We start from the raw sequence: 18559 nt of genomic DNA, 5'->3' as shown, positions 1-18559 counted from the left end.
AGACCATCAACTTGCTACTGCATGAAATAACTGTTCAAGAACCAACATTTTACAAAATGATCTGTATATACAACTTTAACAGGAATAATTTTTATTTTGACAGTTATCTGATCATGAAAGCAGATGAAAGTAAAAAATAACAATTGTTTCTATTGTCAAAATCAGGTGGGTAAATTTCTAAATACACATGAACCTTAAGTGAAAGATAAACATACAAGGCCACTAGTCTGTTCCAGAACTTGATAGGAGTCAAATATAAGTTTTAACCATGTATTTGAATAGTGTGTGTTAAAAACCTGGCTTGTTTTTCCTAATACTTAAACGTGTAGCCATAAAAGTCAACACTGTGACCTTCATTGACCTGACAATATGTTCATATTACTGAATCTCTATTACACTAAATATTATACATTATATTTGTTATAACAAAAGATATAAGGCATATTGTATTTTTAAATACTACAAACTTTATTCAGTTCCTTAGGTTTCTTTTTAAACCACACATCATCAGCCATATTTACTGTAGATGATGCATTATGTTCACCACCAGAGCTTATCAGGCTGGCTGAAATACATTAAATATAGAAATGTTTAAAAATACATTAAACATTTTACTGTTATCTTATGACAAATATAATTGACTCAATTACATTTCATCAGAAAAAAAGCATTCACACCATAAATTTATCTTTATTATGTTTTTTTTGCTTTTTTTTCCTGCTTGATAGAATAATAGTTAACTTTTGTACAATTCATTTTTCCTTTAAGTATGTGAGAGTAAAGAAAATCTAAACTACTGCACTATCCAATACACCATTTTTTATTGTACCTACATACAAAAAAATAAACAAACAAAAAAGACACATGAAACAATTTAGGATTTATCTCAATTAGCTATCACGTTTAAATTTTCTATCTACTTAAAAATGAGTACATTGGTGTATTAACAATTTGTGTAAAATTTGGAACATGTAATTAACATAGTGTACTGTGTGCTATCTTCTCATTTTTAGGTCTGTGAGAGAAAGAAAAAATTACTTTATTATAGCATATTCTTTTGTTTTGTCTTTCAAACTGAAAACAGTGCAATGAAACTTACCTGGAGTGTTTTCGATACTTTCATGCTTATAGTTTTCTATGTGATTTTGAGCACCTAAAACATTCTGGAGCTCAACAACTCCCATGTTTGCACTGGTTAAACCAACTTTGTCCCCAATCTGTTTGGATGAAAAGGAATAAAAAAACAATAATAATCTCACTATGTTCTCCCTCTAACAATTTTGTCAAATAAATAACGTATTTTACTACGGACTCCATGTGGATTGGAGTCTCAAAACAATTATATTTACACATTTCTAATATGACATGTGTATGCTATATAAAGGTTAATGGGAGCTTCTATCAATAAAGCCTACAAAACCTTTGGGTTAAGGTTCTGTTTAGAAGAGCAAAGATTTGTAACAGTAACAAAAGAAGAAATTATTTTACATTTTTGTCACCTGTTAGAACCTTTGTTCTCTACCTTTTTTAGCATTTCTATGCATTTTTTTTCTATGACTATATTTAACACATTATTTACTAAAGCTTCCAACTCACACCTTTTAAGATTCAGTGTTTTTTATTGGACTGCATTTTACACAAGAAGTGGATCTTCAAAACAATACACACTTTAATATGCAAATGTGTGTATATAAGCTAAAAAAATTAAAATAATCAAAACCTACAAAATATTTATACTTGCTTATCAGCTGTTATGCAGTAAAAACAATCTAAACATGTGTTAACAAAATTTTCTTTTGCAAATTCCTTGGTATTGTATTTTAACATTCACAATGGGCAAGAAGTATCGATATTAATGCTGAAGTTAACATACAAGATGACATGAAGTTATGAAAAAGAAAAATAGTTTAAAATGTTTGTTTCCTTAAATTATGCACAAAACTATTTAAGGGCTATCTACCTCTAATTTAGAAGTCACAGACTAGAAGGGAAGGCTGTTAGTCAACACTATTCATTACAAACTTTTAGGCTACTCTTTTACCACAGTTATAAAATGTACACAACTGTAATACATTATGAAAGTGTAGATACTACAAAAACAACAATATATAATTTTAACAAATCTGAACTTTTGTTCTCATACATTACTTGAAAATATTTTCATTGTTTATCATTTTCATACTGCACATTAATGATGACTGGACTGACACAGAGTAATGAATGCTGATTTCATGAAGTGAGTACATGAGGTTTATATTTCCAGCTGTCTATATATAACTCTAAACTTATGTATGATTGACAAAACAATGTGCTGTATGATATACAGAATCTTTTAAAAATACTTTAATAACCTGAATGGTGATAAAATGTAAAAAGATACTTTATATTATGGTAGTGCCATAGTAACAGTGTTACATTTCTATGCTGTATCAAGTTAACTGGTCTGGAACTACTACGTATCTGGTTTCCCATATTTTCTTAATGACAGTAAGGTTAGCAGCCTTCTAAAACTTTGTAAAATAACCAGTTTGAAATGGTAATGTAAAATGAGATGTTAAAGTGAAGTAATAGAATTGAAATGTTTAGTAACTATAGAGCAATTGGTTTAATAACCAGCTGGAGAATGTTTAAGTGATTTGTACTGTATTAACACAATAGGTCCATCATTTGGTGTTGGTGGATAAGAAAGAAAACTGAAACCAAGATTGGCTAACTAATGAATACAAGCTTGGTAACATCATGTTTTAGTTGATCTTAAAATTACTTTTCCAGGTACTAAGATGACAAGTTCAGTATTAAACAAGGTTGTGGAAGTAAGGAAAAACAGCACCGTTGAAGTAGAACCTGTGTTCATGGGTATATTCCCTTTTATGACCTTTCTAAAATACATAGAGTTGTACATATGTGCAACATTTCTTTCCTTAAAATACAAGAAGCGATATTTACCTAACCTTGTTAAATATAAATTAATCTGGATGTTAGTATTGGCACCAATATTATTTACAGGTGTAGTGTTTACAAGAGGCTTCAAGGCACACATATATAAAATTTAATTTCCAACTAAAACTAGTTTTATTATTGACTGCTGTTCTGTATAGAATTAGATTCAATTCCACTTCATGGTTGAAGTTTTTTTAAAGTTTCACAGACCAGTAGTCCTCAATAGAATTGTCAGAAATTTATTATTCATTAGTCTATGTTAAATGTACTTATTTATTAATCCATATTTTATCTTTTATTTATAATGTGTTATTTCTATCATTAAAAGAATCAGTGTGTTTCAATTATAGACTGTCCTTTCTTCTGTCTGTTCTTTACAACCTTATTCCATGAAATGCAAGTGAAAATGTAACAGTACTTATATATACATACACATTATAAACCATGGTATCTGTCTGAGCATTCACCTGTTTCCCATTTCAAAAGCTGTATGTGCAGGTAAAGCTCAGCATTCACTTTTTGAAATGATGGGAGAACAGACATGAATATTGTTGATGCCAAATTTTACTTCACCAACAGGATGTTCTACACTAAACTGTTAGGAATTAACCATACTATCATTCACATAGCATAAACAATAAAAATGTAGATTTACTATACGTTATTGATGAGTAAATTGTAGCATGATTGAAATGCTCAACAATTATCTTTTTGTGGTAGGTGGTACAAATAACTCAAGAACTTTGGTACTGAATAAAACCAAAAGTGCAACAAAATTGACTATTTTAACACCCATGAAATGATTTATATTGATATATTAAACCTTTCCTGTTACTGGAGATGGGTACTTTGGTTTGTACTGTATAAATCTTTGGTTAAAGTATTAAACAATCATCCTCTCCTATGTCAAACAAAATAGTTTTTTTGAGAAAAAAAAGTTTCACATTTACTAACAGGAAAGGAAACAAATAAATGAAAATTAGCAGTTGGAGTTGTTTTGTGACTAATATATCAAGCCACAGATGTCAATGCAGAACCATAAAAACCTTCTTTGGTTCCTCAAACTCTTCAACTTGAAGGAAGAACTGATGATGGGAGTTCAAGTTAGCAGATGTTATGGCCAGTACTCAACAGTGCATCTGATTTTAGATCACTTGCTAAGCAGCAGCATTAACCACTGACAAATGTGATTCTTAGTTTGAAAAGAAAAACATCACATTTGCTTCACTGTGTATACATATATAATAACCATGTCGAAAAAGTCAGTAACTGGCATTTTCACTCATTCAACAGCTTCATTCTTAGAAATTCAATTATAATTAATCTTTTAGAATTACACCAAATTTCTACTGTCAGTAAAATATTTATGAAGAAATTATGATTTCTAAGTAGTACATCAGTGACAAAAATTTCTAATTTAAAGCACATTCTCAATGGTCACTTTCTGGCCTCATACCACAGAAAAATGTTTTATGTCATTTAACTTCTTTTTTATTGCTTGTTTTACCAAAACTTTTGTGAGATAAATAAAAAGTATTCACAAGTACCTGTTCTGCAATATATAAATGTTTTGTAGCATACTGTAGTGCCTTCTCATTGTCACCAATGGCAGAATAAGCATTGCCAAGACTCCAACAGGCTCGACCTTCACCAACTCTGTCCTTCAATTCCTTGGCTATTTCTAAGTGTCGAAGATGATATTTAATGGCAGTGAGATAATCATGAAGAAGAGTGTAGGTATTGCCTAAACTGTAACAGGCCTGAGCTTCTACAGCTCTGTTTCCAAGTTCCTCAGCAAGACTCAGAGTTTTCCTAAAAAGTTGAAGTAAAACGAATGCTGAAAGTTTCAGAAGCAATAAGATTAAATAATAAATATAGCAATTACTTATTTAGGATTTTATTATCACTTGAATTTTAAATTTAATGTTAGTACCCACTAAAATATATATATATATATTCTAATATCAACAAAAAGTGTCAATACAATGTAGAGTGTGCTGTTAACAAAAAAACTTTTTTAAACCTCCCTATTGATAACCAATTCTCTTTTATAAATACCAGCAGAAATAATGCCCTATGGGTAGCTGCTTATGCTAGTAATTACTAATCGTAGTATTCACACTTTGGTAAAAAAATGAATAAAAACAGAACATATAAAAACAAAGGATTTATTTTTGGAAGTACAGTATAGAAAAAACTATTTAGATTGTTCTCTTCAGTCATATACAACTCATTGCATCAAAATGATTCAATGTACAGAGCTCAAAGTTTTCATAAATTTACAGATATAAACTTCAATGTTTTTATATATTAAAAGTGGTACCATTTATGGATAACATTTTTTAAGAACTCCAGTTTCTCAGTACCACATTTAAAAATTACATCAATAAAAATATAATCAAATCTTCACATACAGTCTTAATGAAAATTTGTTCTTGTTGTGAGGAGAGAACTTTTATTTAAAATTGCATTCTATTATAAAGAAATGGTTGTTGCACATACCACAGTTATTTTTCTAACTGTCTGAACCTTGAATACCCAAAGTATAAAATTTCTATGGATTTTTATTTGTGGTGCCATTTAGTTGACTGCAGAGAAGTTTTGGTTACATACATAGTTACTGACATACATGCTACATCCATTACAGTGAGAAGATGTTTGACAAGTCTAGCAATTGATGTGTTGTTTTCTCAAAGACTGGAAAATTTTGAAAAAGCCAGCATAGAGAGGAATAACACGGAAATTCTAAAAAGACAGTGACATTTTGCAACAGAAAATTAAGCAGTTTAAGATGATGAAACAAAATTTGAGAGTTTTGGTTAACCAAGACTTTTTGCTCCTTTTTTTAAAAAGAATATTTTGACACCAGAAACAATTAAACTTACTGAGCTAGGATACTGTTTAAGTACATGATAAAGTTACTGAGTTAAACATTAGCAGATTGTGTAAGCCAATTAAAAAACGAACAGGTAAGTATGACCAGACACAGTTGAAAAGATGATTAAACTGAAGTTCCCTGTTTAAACTCCAAAAAGTAAACTTTAGTTTTTTATGGTTTTAAATTAAAAAACTGATAATAATATATACAATGTATACATACAAACCTACTTTAGATCACTACAGTCTACTGCTTCTGACAGTTGTAAAAATATACTATTAATATTAACAATTTTAACATGTATACAAATCTAAAAGTACTAGTGGTTTTGATTTTTTATGCTAAGATAAAAAAACAACTTTGAACCATGTGGAGAGTTAACAAGTCCTTCTCAAGTCAGAATAGTGAACACAGATATTTGTTTACAATATCAAACTTCTCACTATGGCTAAGTATGAAAATGAAATGATGAAAGAAACCTACAAGTTAAACATTTTTTTCCCTTTTCAACATATAATCTTCATGTAACTTAAGATTTGTTCTATGTTGATATTATTATTTATAATTAGCTCTGTATATCTGTGGCTTTAATTATATTTGATTTTTATACATTACTGATGGACTCCTTCCTATCTCAAAATATTTAACAAACATGCTTTGTGCCCTTATATTTGTTTTGTGAGAGCTACCTTTCTGGCTTACTGTATTCCTTGTTACTCTTATAATAGTATGTGCTAACATTCTCTGTTAAAGAAGTTTTAATGGCACTAAGTTATTTTTTGAAAATATTTTATGTCTAATATGGTATATCCACAGTAAACTGTTTAGTCGCTGTTGAATATTTCTTGTAATCGCAAATATTTCAGTCTTCCCCTTTACCAACAGCCATCTAAGGAGTATACTAGTAACAAATATAGAAGGTCTAATGGTATGATGAATGACAAAGTCAGTGAATGCAGAGCATTTTACCAGATCTATATACTTATTTGATGTCAATTAAAGGCAAGGTAACCAGATTTTCAAAGCTGGGTGTCAAAAAGAATATTGTTTCATTTTAGTTCTTGAAACAAACATACAAAGTGAATATATTAATTTCAAATGAAACTATCATTTTATTTCCCTTTCTAAAATATACTTCAGATATGAATTAACAAAGTTAAATATTAATATCATGTACTCTTTTATGTACTTGAATGACACTTTACAAACAATACACAGAGGTAGATTTTCTTCTTCTTAAATAGGGTTGAAAGTTTAACATGCATACAAGTGTTCATAATTTTATAGAAATATTACAACAGACATACAAAATCAAATATACAGGGCTTGACCGAACATGTCAGCTTGAAATGATAAAAAGAGAGAGAAAAAAAAACTTGCTGAAATGTGGGTAAGTGTACACAAAAGCACTTATTCGAAAATTTAAATAACATTACAATTAATCAAAAAGACATGAACTGAACTTTTTTAATATTTAAAATTTAACACAAAATTATATTAAAACTAATTCAAAGCCTGTGATGAATTAAAAATATTTTCTAAGTTTCAAAGATGCAAACACATGTAGCACTTCATTACAGACTCTTTGTGTTCAAATACTATAGACTTGGATTTTTATCTGTTCAGGTAATAGTTCAAGAGTGAAATAAGTTAGCTCAACACCAGTACTTCATGTGACCAAATCCATGTAAATAATAAGCTTTGTTATGCAAGTAATTCTAAGTACATCTAAGTAAAATTAAAGATGAATATTTAAAAACATGCCAATCACACTATATCTGTTATATCTAGTGCTAACCTGTCTTTTTGGCACAATAACAGGCTTATCAAAAAAGCTGGGATACAGCAAACAGAGTTGTAACTGATATACTATTTATATTATCAAATTATATGAACAAATATTTTACATTTCATAAAAGTGAGTGATGTGTAAATTCCCTTACTTTGTGACACTCAACACAAACTACAAACAACGTCTGTATCACATGCAAACTTAACAATACTACTCAATGTAATTTTTATTGGCATTACTTGCATCTTAAACATTGTAAAGTGAACAAATGAACTAATTAAACAAAAACCTGCAAATATGCTTCATCTCTTCAGTTATATATGTAAGAACAGTTTGTTTACATGCAACTATATCTGTCATGACTGACTGAGGTATTACAGTAAGTTCAATACACCTTCTTCAATCATCAGTTTTTGTTACATAAACTTAAAACTTGTTGTAATCCTTCCTATTTACTGTAAGTAAACGTTTTTTACATCTAACTTTAGGAGTGATCATAAACCCATATAAAACAACTTTTGTTCAACGCATATATATCAACACTGCACTTTTCTTTTACATGTCAGTTGTCTTACACATAGAAATGTTTCCAGAAGCATAATTGGACAAATTCCAGGAAATTATTTGATAAAATTCAGTACAAACTACAGAATCAAACTGTACAAAACATTGCACATATATCAGTACATATTTTTATAAAAACTTCCATAATGATCTTGAACAGTTAGCAAAAATACATGATCTCAAATTTAATTATACAAATAGAACATTTCACTGTAAGAATGTTGAATATACTCCATTACCATGTTCCTATCATGAAATCTAAACATTCAAATTCTTCTTCCCACACAAACTAGTAAATTCGTCATTATTTACTTCATGATTGGTTTATTTTTCTCTTTCACAAGACACAACGTTAAGTCTTAAAATGGCACTGTCACCTTGGATTTAATCACTGCTGATAAACAGATATGCATCTGTCACATTGTACACAAACAGTGTTTCTTATTGGCTGCTGTCAGTCAACCCAGATGATCAAAAAAAACAATTTACATTTGCAGCACATAAAAATAGACTTGAAATTATATTCTCACAATTCTAGCAGGAAATGTGTAAAACTGTTTAAAAATTCTGCAGTTTATGTGACTTTTAGTCATAATAATTTCCTCTTACCCCACACTATGCCATGCCAATGGGTAATCATGTATTATTTTCTATGACTGGTATATTATTTGTCTTTAATTTGCAAAGAAATTGTGGCTAATAATACATACATATATAAACGTCTTTTACCTTTTTTTTTAACAACTCATTTACAAATAAAAGTAACAGCTTTCTAGCGACAGTCTTTGATAATGCATACTGAGGTAATTACAGTAATAAAGATAACAAATAATTTTACAATATATTTGACTTTGCCACTGTTTAATTTTGTTATTCATATAAATTTAATATTAATAAAAATTGTATTAATTTATTTTGAAATATTTTTAGTACTTAGTTAGACTGACAAAACTGTGTTTCTAAACTACTTCTGTTTTACCTCTATCATACTTTAAAACATTTAACTCTGTATTTTATAAATTGATTCATGGTAAAACTAATATATAAATACCATATACCAACTAGCTTGAAAAATGAATGCATAAACATTACATAACACTAAGAAAAGTAGATGTACACCTCCCTCAAAGAATAAGGAGGGCCAATGTTAGGCCTGCAGATGAGGGCCACATCAATGCATAGGGCATCTCAGATTTCTAGTGATGTTCCCACACAGTGCACATTGTTACAATATGTGGTTATTATGATTACAACAGCTATTATTTCAGGCTTCCAGAATATTCAAGAATTTTTAATGTCGTTCTAAGAATAGACATTATTTCCAGGAACCATGTAAACCTGTCATTACCTTAAATGGAATGATTAAAACTATTTCACAGAGATTAAATTTCCAAGTTAGTATTTGGTCAGTATTTATTCATTAGGCAAACTTTTTTTTTATCCCCCAATTATTTCTACTTTCAGTTCATATGTTCTGTAAAGCAGCTTGACATCATCAAAACCAGTGCAACCAAAGAGGATGCAATTTCTAGACTTTTTCACTTGTGGACTGCAGGCACAATTTAGAACAGTCAGATTCAATTCCTGGTTCAGAATCAGTGGAGTGAAAGCATGTTTAAGTTTTAAAATTTAACTTTTTGCAACTTTCATTTACTTCAAAATTTGGTTATTGTAGAATATTATTTGCATTGGATTTCCTTTTTTTGAAAAAGTTACTAATCTACTCTTTAAAAGCCAGAAGATTGTCCTCCTCTTTGTACATTGACCCTTCCAATGAAGGTACGTAATGTTTCTTAAAGTTCTTTCATATCTATCTTGTTGATATAAATACAAAACTGAAATAATTAAAACAATCTAATTCAAGATTTTGTTTAAATTGACATATTTTGGATGAAGTATTTTTTAAAAAAAACTTGTAATCCCATTTTAACAACTGTGAATTTCTTTTAACAAAAATTTCAAATAGTTAAACTTACTGTCAGTATACATAAAACTTGCCAAAATACAAAACAAAACTGCATCTCTGTAGTTTTTATTAAGGTATGTTGTTTATTTCTTATTTAAACAGTTTGAAAATGCAAAGCTGGCAGCATTGTAGTTTGTTGGCATTTCAAGCATTTTCTATCTTTTTACTTTAATGTATTAACATTCACAAGGTTTAATTTAATCTGAATCTATGCAATTTTTACATAACACATGTTCTTTATAAAACTATTAAGTTGACTTCAACTGCTTTTTGTTTTCTCTAAAGATAATACTGGCTCCATTCAAAGAAGATACTGATTTAAGACTGCAAGTTGAGCATGAAGGTCAATAACAGCAGTGTCCTTCACAAATAAAGCAGATCATATCTTGAGGTTACAACAGGTAATATACTGAATGAGAACGACCAATCACACAGGTAACATCAGTCACTATGGGAAATCCAACATTTCCTACTAAGAAGAAAACCTTGATTTAAGCAGTACATACAGGATCTCAAATGAGATGACTAACAAAAGACCCCATGAGGGAGTAACATAAGTTATTCAATTTATAAGTCCAGTATTGTGATCATCAATTATATTGTTGGAAGCATGAACACTATGTTTGTCCAATAACTTAAATATTATTCACATTTTGTATCACACATTGTGTTTAGTCCACTTCTTTTTTTGCTTGAATTCGGTTAGTTTAGATAAATTCAGACGTGCATCTTAATTCATTCCACCAATCCTGCTCTTATAAGGTGGATCTACCTAAATACTTAAAAGTCACTTTAATTGAGAATATCATAGTGTCAGGAACTAAATTTATTTTCTTTTTTATAATCTGTTTTCAACAGCCTAGGGAAACTTTTTTCTTCAGATGTTGCATAAAGTCATAATTTTATTGGTTCTTCTGTTTGTTTATTTCAGTGGAATTACTATTTCAGCACTTACTTTAAAAAGCTCCTCATGGTAATTTTAAATTGAAATTATAAAGTTTTACATTATACTTTGTTCTGCAACACACTAAAGAGATAAGTGTGTGAGGAAGTTGAATAATTTCTAAAAAGAAACTTTTAGTAACAAGATATACTGAGACGAATATTATCTTTCTATGTTAGTTTTAACAACAGACAAAATTTTCATTTTAACAAACTGAGTTATTGTATGACACTGTTAGGTCTACAACTGTACCATTTCTAACACATGTACATGAAACTTGGTTTTCAAGTGTACTTCATAATGGCACAGTGCACAGATATGTCATGTACTATTTTATATTTCACCAAATATTTATCAAATAAAAATTGATTTATGTAAAAAGTTTTTGATGATTAATGCATTTTATGTTTGAAGTGTTCGAGTTTTTTATATTAATTTTTACGAGTCCAATTGCAGAAACGTTTGCATATATTATACTACCACTAGGGTCAAATTTCCTCTTGGACAATTACTGGAGATTGTTTCATTCCTCATTCTGAAAAAGGATGTTGCAATAACACTATGTTACAAAATTTTTACTTTTTTTTTTGTTCCTAGGCAGAAAGTGTTATTTCCCAATTGCTTATGCCTAAAGTAAGTGGAAAAGACCTATTTTTCTCTTCAAACTTTGCTTTTGTGACCTGGGTAATGAAATTTTCAAATTTACCCATTTTCCAGAACATTCCAGGTAGATTCAGTGTTGAGTAACTGATAGAGAATTTTCTCAAACTTACAAGAATTTTCAAGAACCTTTTATAATTTTCTAGAACTTTCCATAGTAATACACACACACACACACACGTGTATGTGTGTGTGTATGTACTGGGGCAAACCACTCACCACTTCAGTTTAGTTCTAGTTGCCTAAATGAACACATAGACCTATCTGATTTTATCAGAGATTGCATCAAGGAGCTGCAAGCATTCTCCAGACGCATTCTGCTATGTATGTGTACAATTTTTCAAGACAAGAGTGATAAATACTTTGTGAAAGAGAATACAACAGTGTAAAGACCTTGCTAGAAACTTTGAAGTGTGATGAGTATGAGTGGGAGGTTATCGGAGACTTCAAAATGGTGGCATGATGGGTCTCCAAGAAAGCTTTACCAAGTTTCCTTGTTATCTTTGCCTTTGGGACAGCAGGGGCACCGCAATGCACTACAACAGAAAGCACTGTCCACAACAGACCGAATTCTCTGTGGGGAGGCACAATGTCAAGTGTGAGTCACTAGTGGACCTCCAGAAGGTGTTGTTCCCATCACTACACATAAAACTGGATCTCAAGAAACAATTTGTAACAGCTCTTGATAAGGAGTCTGTAGCCTTCAAGTACCTTCGAGACTTCTCTTAGGTGTCTGAGGCATAGGTCAAAGCTGGTGTCTTCGTTGGACCACAAATAAGAAAGATCCTGGAGTGCACAGAATTCCCCAAGAAACTCAGTAGGAAGGAAAAAAAGCTAGGAGCAGCTTTGTGGCAGTGGTTTGGGGCTTCTTGGGCAATCACAAGGTCACAAACTATGTGGAACTGGTTGAGGCTCTTGTGAAGAACTATGGCAAAATGGTCAGTGATGTTGAAAAACCCACTTGTTGAGAAATTTATATGCAAAAACGGCTCGTTTGGGTTGAGAAAATATTTTACATAGAAGAGCGAACAACATATCGACCTTCTTCGTGAACCTGATGATGACCGAAGAAGGTCGAAACGTTGTTCGCTCTTCTATGTAAAATATTTTCTCAACCCAAACGAGCCGTTTTTGCATATAAATATGACAAAATGGGCTGCAGGATGTCCCTTAAAGTCAATATCCTTGATGCTCATCTTGATAAATTCAAGAACATAGGAGTGTACTCAGAGGAGCAAGGGGAGTGCTTCCACCAAGATATACTGAACTTTGAATGCCGCTACCAAGGAGCGTATAATGAAAACATGATGGGAGACAATATTTGGGAGCTGATACATGAAAGTGGTGTACATTACAGTAAAAAATATCAAAACAACTACTCACTTCTGAACATTTTTGTTGAACTTCAGAATAAATACATGTAAATCTTGATTCATATGTTGTTTTATTCAGACCTCACGTAAATGAAAATGTGCAAATTTGCTCATTTTTGCAAAGAAAATATGTTAATTTCTAAATTTCATTATCCAGGTCACAAAAGCAAACTTTGAATAGAATCATAGACATTTTCTGTACTTTCACAACGTAAGCAATTAAGAAATAACACATACTATCCAGAAACAAAATTTGTATTACAAAGTGTAATAAATGGACCTGAAATAAAAATTATCTAGGAACTATTCACAGTATTACATGTACACATATAGAAAAAATACTTGCTTGTAGTGTTCGGCTGCAGTTTCAAATTCTCCAAGAAAAATATGTGCATTGCCCAAATTGCTGTGGGCTCTCATGTTCAGCTGCTTTGTCTCAATTCTCTTGCTATGTTGAGCCTCTGTTAATTGTCAGTAAAACAAAATATAAATTCAACAATTTCTCAGCAAAAAAAAGACATCCTCTTATAACAGTATAACCTTTTACTCAACACACATTACTACAATTATAAAGTAACACTTGTCAGTGAAATAGGGTGAAAGAAAGATAACTCGATTCTGCAAAAAAAAACATTTGACTGAAAAATTTAATACTCATATCTGAAAAATATAATAAAATTTTGTAATGAAAGCAAAATCTATGTCAGTTCATACTTTTTTGAACAAATACCAAAAAGTACAATTTTATGATGAGAAAATAAATGGTTTATTTTCAAACAGAATGTAATATCATGGAAAACCTGCAAAAGTTGTGTATGGTTTGATTTTGTGATTATGTCTGGTAAAATTTCTAGAGATGCATTTGTTTATAAGAAACTTAGTTATAAAATACTTCTGTATGGTTGGAAGATGCTCTATTTTCATATGCAGTTAATAATTTTAACTCGTATTAATAAAGTATCATGTAACAAAATATAACTCACACAGGAGATTATTCTACCTACACTGTGCCCACTGAGGGTATCAAATCCTTATTTTAAACACTATGAACCTTTTCAAGCTTACTGCTGAATTACAAGTAGATTCTTTTATAAAGGTCACAAAGGTTGTTGTGAGTCCAAGAAGCAGAAAGAGAACTTTCCAACAACCATCTAAACAGCTCACCTGTACAAGAACTACTGATTAGAGAACAACTAGACTTACAAACTATTCATCCACATTTACGTTTCACTAAAAAAATAAGAAACAATATTACATCTGCCCATTTCTTGTATTTACAAAACTTACCAAGAAGATTGTACAACATTAGAATATTACACACACTTATTATATGACCTTCAAACAAAAATTCTAGAAAACAAGTCATATTAAGTAGAAGTTGAAACTATTTAGTGGTTGCTCAAAAACATTTCTAGAAAGCAAGTGATATCAAATAGAAGTTGCACCTGTTCACTGGTTGCACAAAATATTTTCTAACTCATAAGGTATTAAAGAGAAGCTACACTTGTTATCAGTTGCTCTAAACATTTTTAAATAGCAACAGACAACAGAAGTCAAAACTATATCCATCCAATTCTTGTTGCAATAAATAATTGTAGAAACAAGAAGCAAAAGAAATCAGAAATACTTATATCTACCGAACAATTTTAAGAAACATCTAAAAAACAACAGGTGATACAACTCACTTAATCTATTCACTTGTTGTTTTAAGAATGATAAAACAGGTAATTAAAGTTAGGAACACCCAAATACGTACTCTAAAAAAAAGCTCTAGAAAGCCAGTCATAACGGAAACTAGACACAATACATCTATCCATTCATTTTATTACTTCTACAAAAGCTAAAGTTCAAATATCACAATAGCTACAGGTATTACAATAATTTTCCAGTTGTTCTCAGAAATGATTTTATTAAACAAGGTTTACAAGACAGGACTAACCTCTTGATGGTATGAAATAGTTTTAGGAAAGTCTCCTAGAAGATAATATGTATTTCCCAAGTTTCCACAAGCACGTCCTTGGGCAGATTTGTCCTCTATATCCTTCACGAGGGTCAAATTTTGTCTGAAAAGAAAGCATACAACAGACAAAAATAACTGAAAATATGGTATTTTAGCATTTTAATAAGATACACGTATAGATCTATAATCATCACCTGCTTTTTCTCTTGTAATAAGAGAAATAACAGGCATCAGTTTAAGTCCTAAATTTACCTTTTATTACTTCCAAATTTTTAAACAATACATATTTTATGTGAACTAGCTTGCTTTGGAACTAAAAAAAACACAACAATGGGTTTCACCCAAAATAATAAATAGAAATTTCAAATTTAGCAATTCAAATGTATCTCTTGGAAGAACTTTACATCATTAGATGATTTTAAAAAGATTTAAATAAACAGCATCCTTTTCATTGGTTAATCCTTGTTACAATAAATATAAGTTCTTATACACATTTTCACACATTAAGTATTTACACTATAATTTTGATACATCTTCACAAAAGTTGGTAGATTTAGTGAAGATTACAAGTTTTTGTACACAGAAAATAAGGTTTTTTGATAAAGTATTTTTACTGAAGATTTGTTTAGAAAAATTTCAAGTCTGTTTCATCACTTATACAAGTGTGAAGTGATTTCATATTATGATTAAAAATATTACTCTTCATCCCTCAAATCTTAAATATTATTGTGTAATATCTAAAACCTCCTAAATACAATTCAAATGTTGGTTTTCGGTGAGACTTTATATTTTGTCTGTTATTTTCTCACCCTAAATTCATAGGGTATGTCAATTTGACTGACCTTATAACCATCATAAAGAAATTAGGAAATATAAATTATGCTTTTTTTTGGTGCTCGAATGACAAATTATAACAATAAAATAAAAATGTTAATTCTAAAACATTATATATTTATTATTTTTTACTATACTGACCTTCCAGTGGTGCCTGGCTAATGTAACTTCCATTGATGCAGTAAATGTGTAATTATGCTACCATATCCAATAACATAAAACTTACCTTTAGTTTTTTACAAAGTGACCCTGTCTCAGATGTGTTTTAGTGGACTAGTATTTTGTAATATATAGTCACATTTCAATTATTTTACATTATATATATGTACATAATTTATTTATATTTAGAAATAAAATATTAAACTTATTTTTCTTAAAATATAGAACAATAAATAAAGAAGTAAAGCAAACAATTATTTTTTCTAACTAGAACCTTTTAACTCAGTTACTGCTAGGCATAGGTTGATAAACCTTTTAAAATTTTGTACATGGAACATATGAAACAAAATATTTTTCTTAGATTTTTATATATAGAGAGTTGAATAACCAAAAAATCATAAATTACTATACTGATACCACAAAATTCCACAATAACTTATCAATCTTAGTTACTAAGTTGTATTTAAGTCTAAAAAATATGAAACTTCAGGCATACTAAAGACACAACCCACTTTGAAATCTTAATTCAAAAAAAAAAAAAAAAAAAAAAAGTGAGAGCCTCTTAACAGATTATAATGGCTAGGAACTCACCAGGGGGACATTCTAAGCTGTCAACTAGTTATGTCATATATTGATAAGTGTGTGTGTCATAAACTGTTTCTAAAAATTAAAGGAAGTGAACACAGCCACTGTGTTTGATTCAGTACACAAGTCATATATCAGCAAAATACAGAGAGTGTCTTATTTTATATTCTAGTTCGTCAATACTCATAACTTGAGTATCTAATTCATACAGAACTATACACTTAGTATTTTGGCATCACAACCATTTAATTTTAATTAGTGCTGCATTCAACATATCACATGAGACACAAAAATCAATATTTAGATGTGTTCATTGAATATTCATTTTTAAATTAAGAAATTATCTCATATAAAATATTAAAGTCTGAGTTATAATCTATAATTTGATGCCAAACTCATTGAGATAAATTCATAAAATAGTAGTTCAATAAAGTTCTGAATACAAGTCAACAAACATGATGACATAGCCTTTGCCCCTTGAGCCATTACGAAAGGGTTAAAGCAATTTAGTCACGTATTTTAATGAAGTTCAATAAAAATTAAATATGATTCAACTTGTATACATTCTTATTTATAATATATTATAAACCTGAATGCCTATCAATTAATCTCTTCAAACTGGATTTGAAATGATTTTCATGAAGAAAGATAATGTCATCAAGTTTTAAAAAATTCTTCCCAATATCTCCCTTCAAATAAATTATATAAAAAAAAATTACTAAAATGTTGACATTTTTATTTAAGGTTCTTTTGATGTATATTTTATTAAAATCTGTTTAAGGGTATAGTACTAATAACAACAAATTCACCACAATAATCCTCATTTCAGTCTTTGTTAAACTGTAATTTATAATTCAGGAGAGAAGAAAGATATTTAAACTTCCCAACTAGATGTATAACATTTTTCAGTACACAAAATAAAGCTGCAAATCTCAGTTTATTGGTTAATTTCATTTCAAACAGTTTGAAAACAGTGAATGTCTGAAGTTTGTGGTAGTACAAAACTGATAAATTCAACTGACTATATTTATCCATTATATTTTACAACTTCTAAATTGCTAAAAACTAACAAAATCTTAAATATATCACATAAAATCTGGGATTAATTTTTTCCCTTAAGGACTGATAATTCCTAAGCTTTTCGTCATCACATCAGAAGAGTTTCTTTATGGTATGCCTTTAAATAATCTAAATCACAACTCTTTCATTTTTGTATGTTATGTAAGTGAAACAATTTAACTGGTTTCCTCTATTTTCCTTATGTGCATGTATTTTATTGACAGCACCTTTTCGCTTTACAAAAACATCACTTGTAATCTCATCCTTCAGAGTATTATGTTTGTGTTTTACACTAGCATGAATAAATAAACAAATTTGACATGTGAGAAATAATAAAGATACAACTGTTAACATTTTCCTGGACTGAAAATGTATTTGTGATAGATACTTACCTTTATTTACAAATAGCTTTCTCTAACTTTTACTGTCCTCCATATTTGCTGTGTGTGTAAATTTTCAGTCTCCACAAGTCTTGATACTCCCAACCTATCCTCATGTGTATTCACGTGCATATCATTGCTATTATGCAAGTGATTGTGCAACAACCCTCCACCAGTAGGAGTGCAACACAACTCAAATCACTACATGTGCCCTCTTTTCCATGCAACAAGTAATCACTTCAAGATTGAGCAGTACATATGAAACCTATACCAGAAGCAAAGTAACGGTACATCTCCAGTCCATTACCAGGCAGTACTGGGAAAGTATTATTCATATCTGCAATAAGAGGAGGGTACCTGGCCACAAGTGTAAAATTAAGGGAACCAAAGTGTAGAGTAGCTAGGGTGCATCAAACCATAAATAAGATTGACCACAAACAATATCAGGCAAACCATGATAGGGATA

At 30.0% G+C, this 18559-nt stretch overlaps 1 protein-coding gene across 1 annotated transcript in view; it reads right to left on the bottom strand.

Annotated features, from left to right (window-relative positions):
- LOC143227541 (G-protein-signaling modulator 2-like) overlaps positions 1–18559 on the bottom strand; it is a 65393-nt gene that overhangs the window by 24700 nt on the left and 22134 nt on the right. Inside the window, 5 exon segments of the mRNA XM_076458979.1 lie at positions 1100–1217; positions 4488–4752; positions 13463–13553; positions 13556–13577; positions 15056–15179. Coding sequence (XP_076315094.1) covers positions 1100–1217; positions 4488–4752; positions 13463–13553; positions 13556–13577; positions 15056–15179 — 620 coding nt within the window.

Source organism: Tachypleus tridentatus, chromosome 1 (genome assembly GCF_004210375.1).
Source record: "Tachypleus tridentatus isolate NWPU-2018 chromosome 1, ASM421037v1, whole genome shotgun sequence".
Classification (NCBI taxonomy): Eukaryota; Metazoa; Arthropoda; class Merostomata; order Xiphosura; family Limulidae; genus Tachypleus; species Tachypleus tridentatus.
The sequence above is the reverse complement of the archived record's forward strand: the minus strand, read 5'-3'. Positions and strand labels throughout refer to the sequence as shown.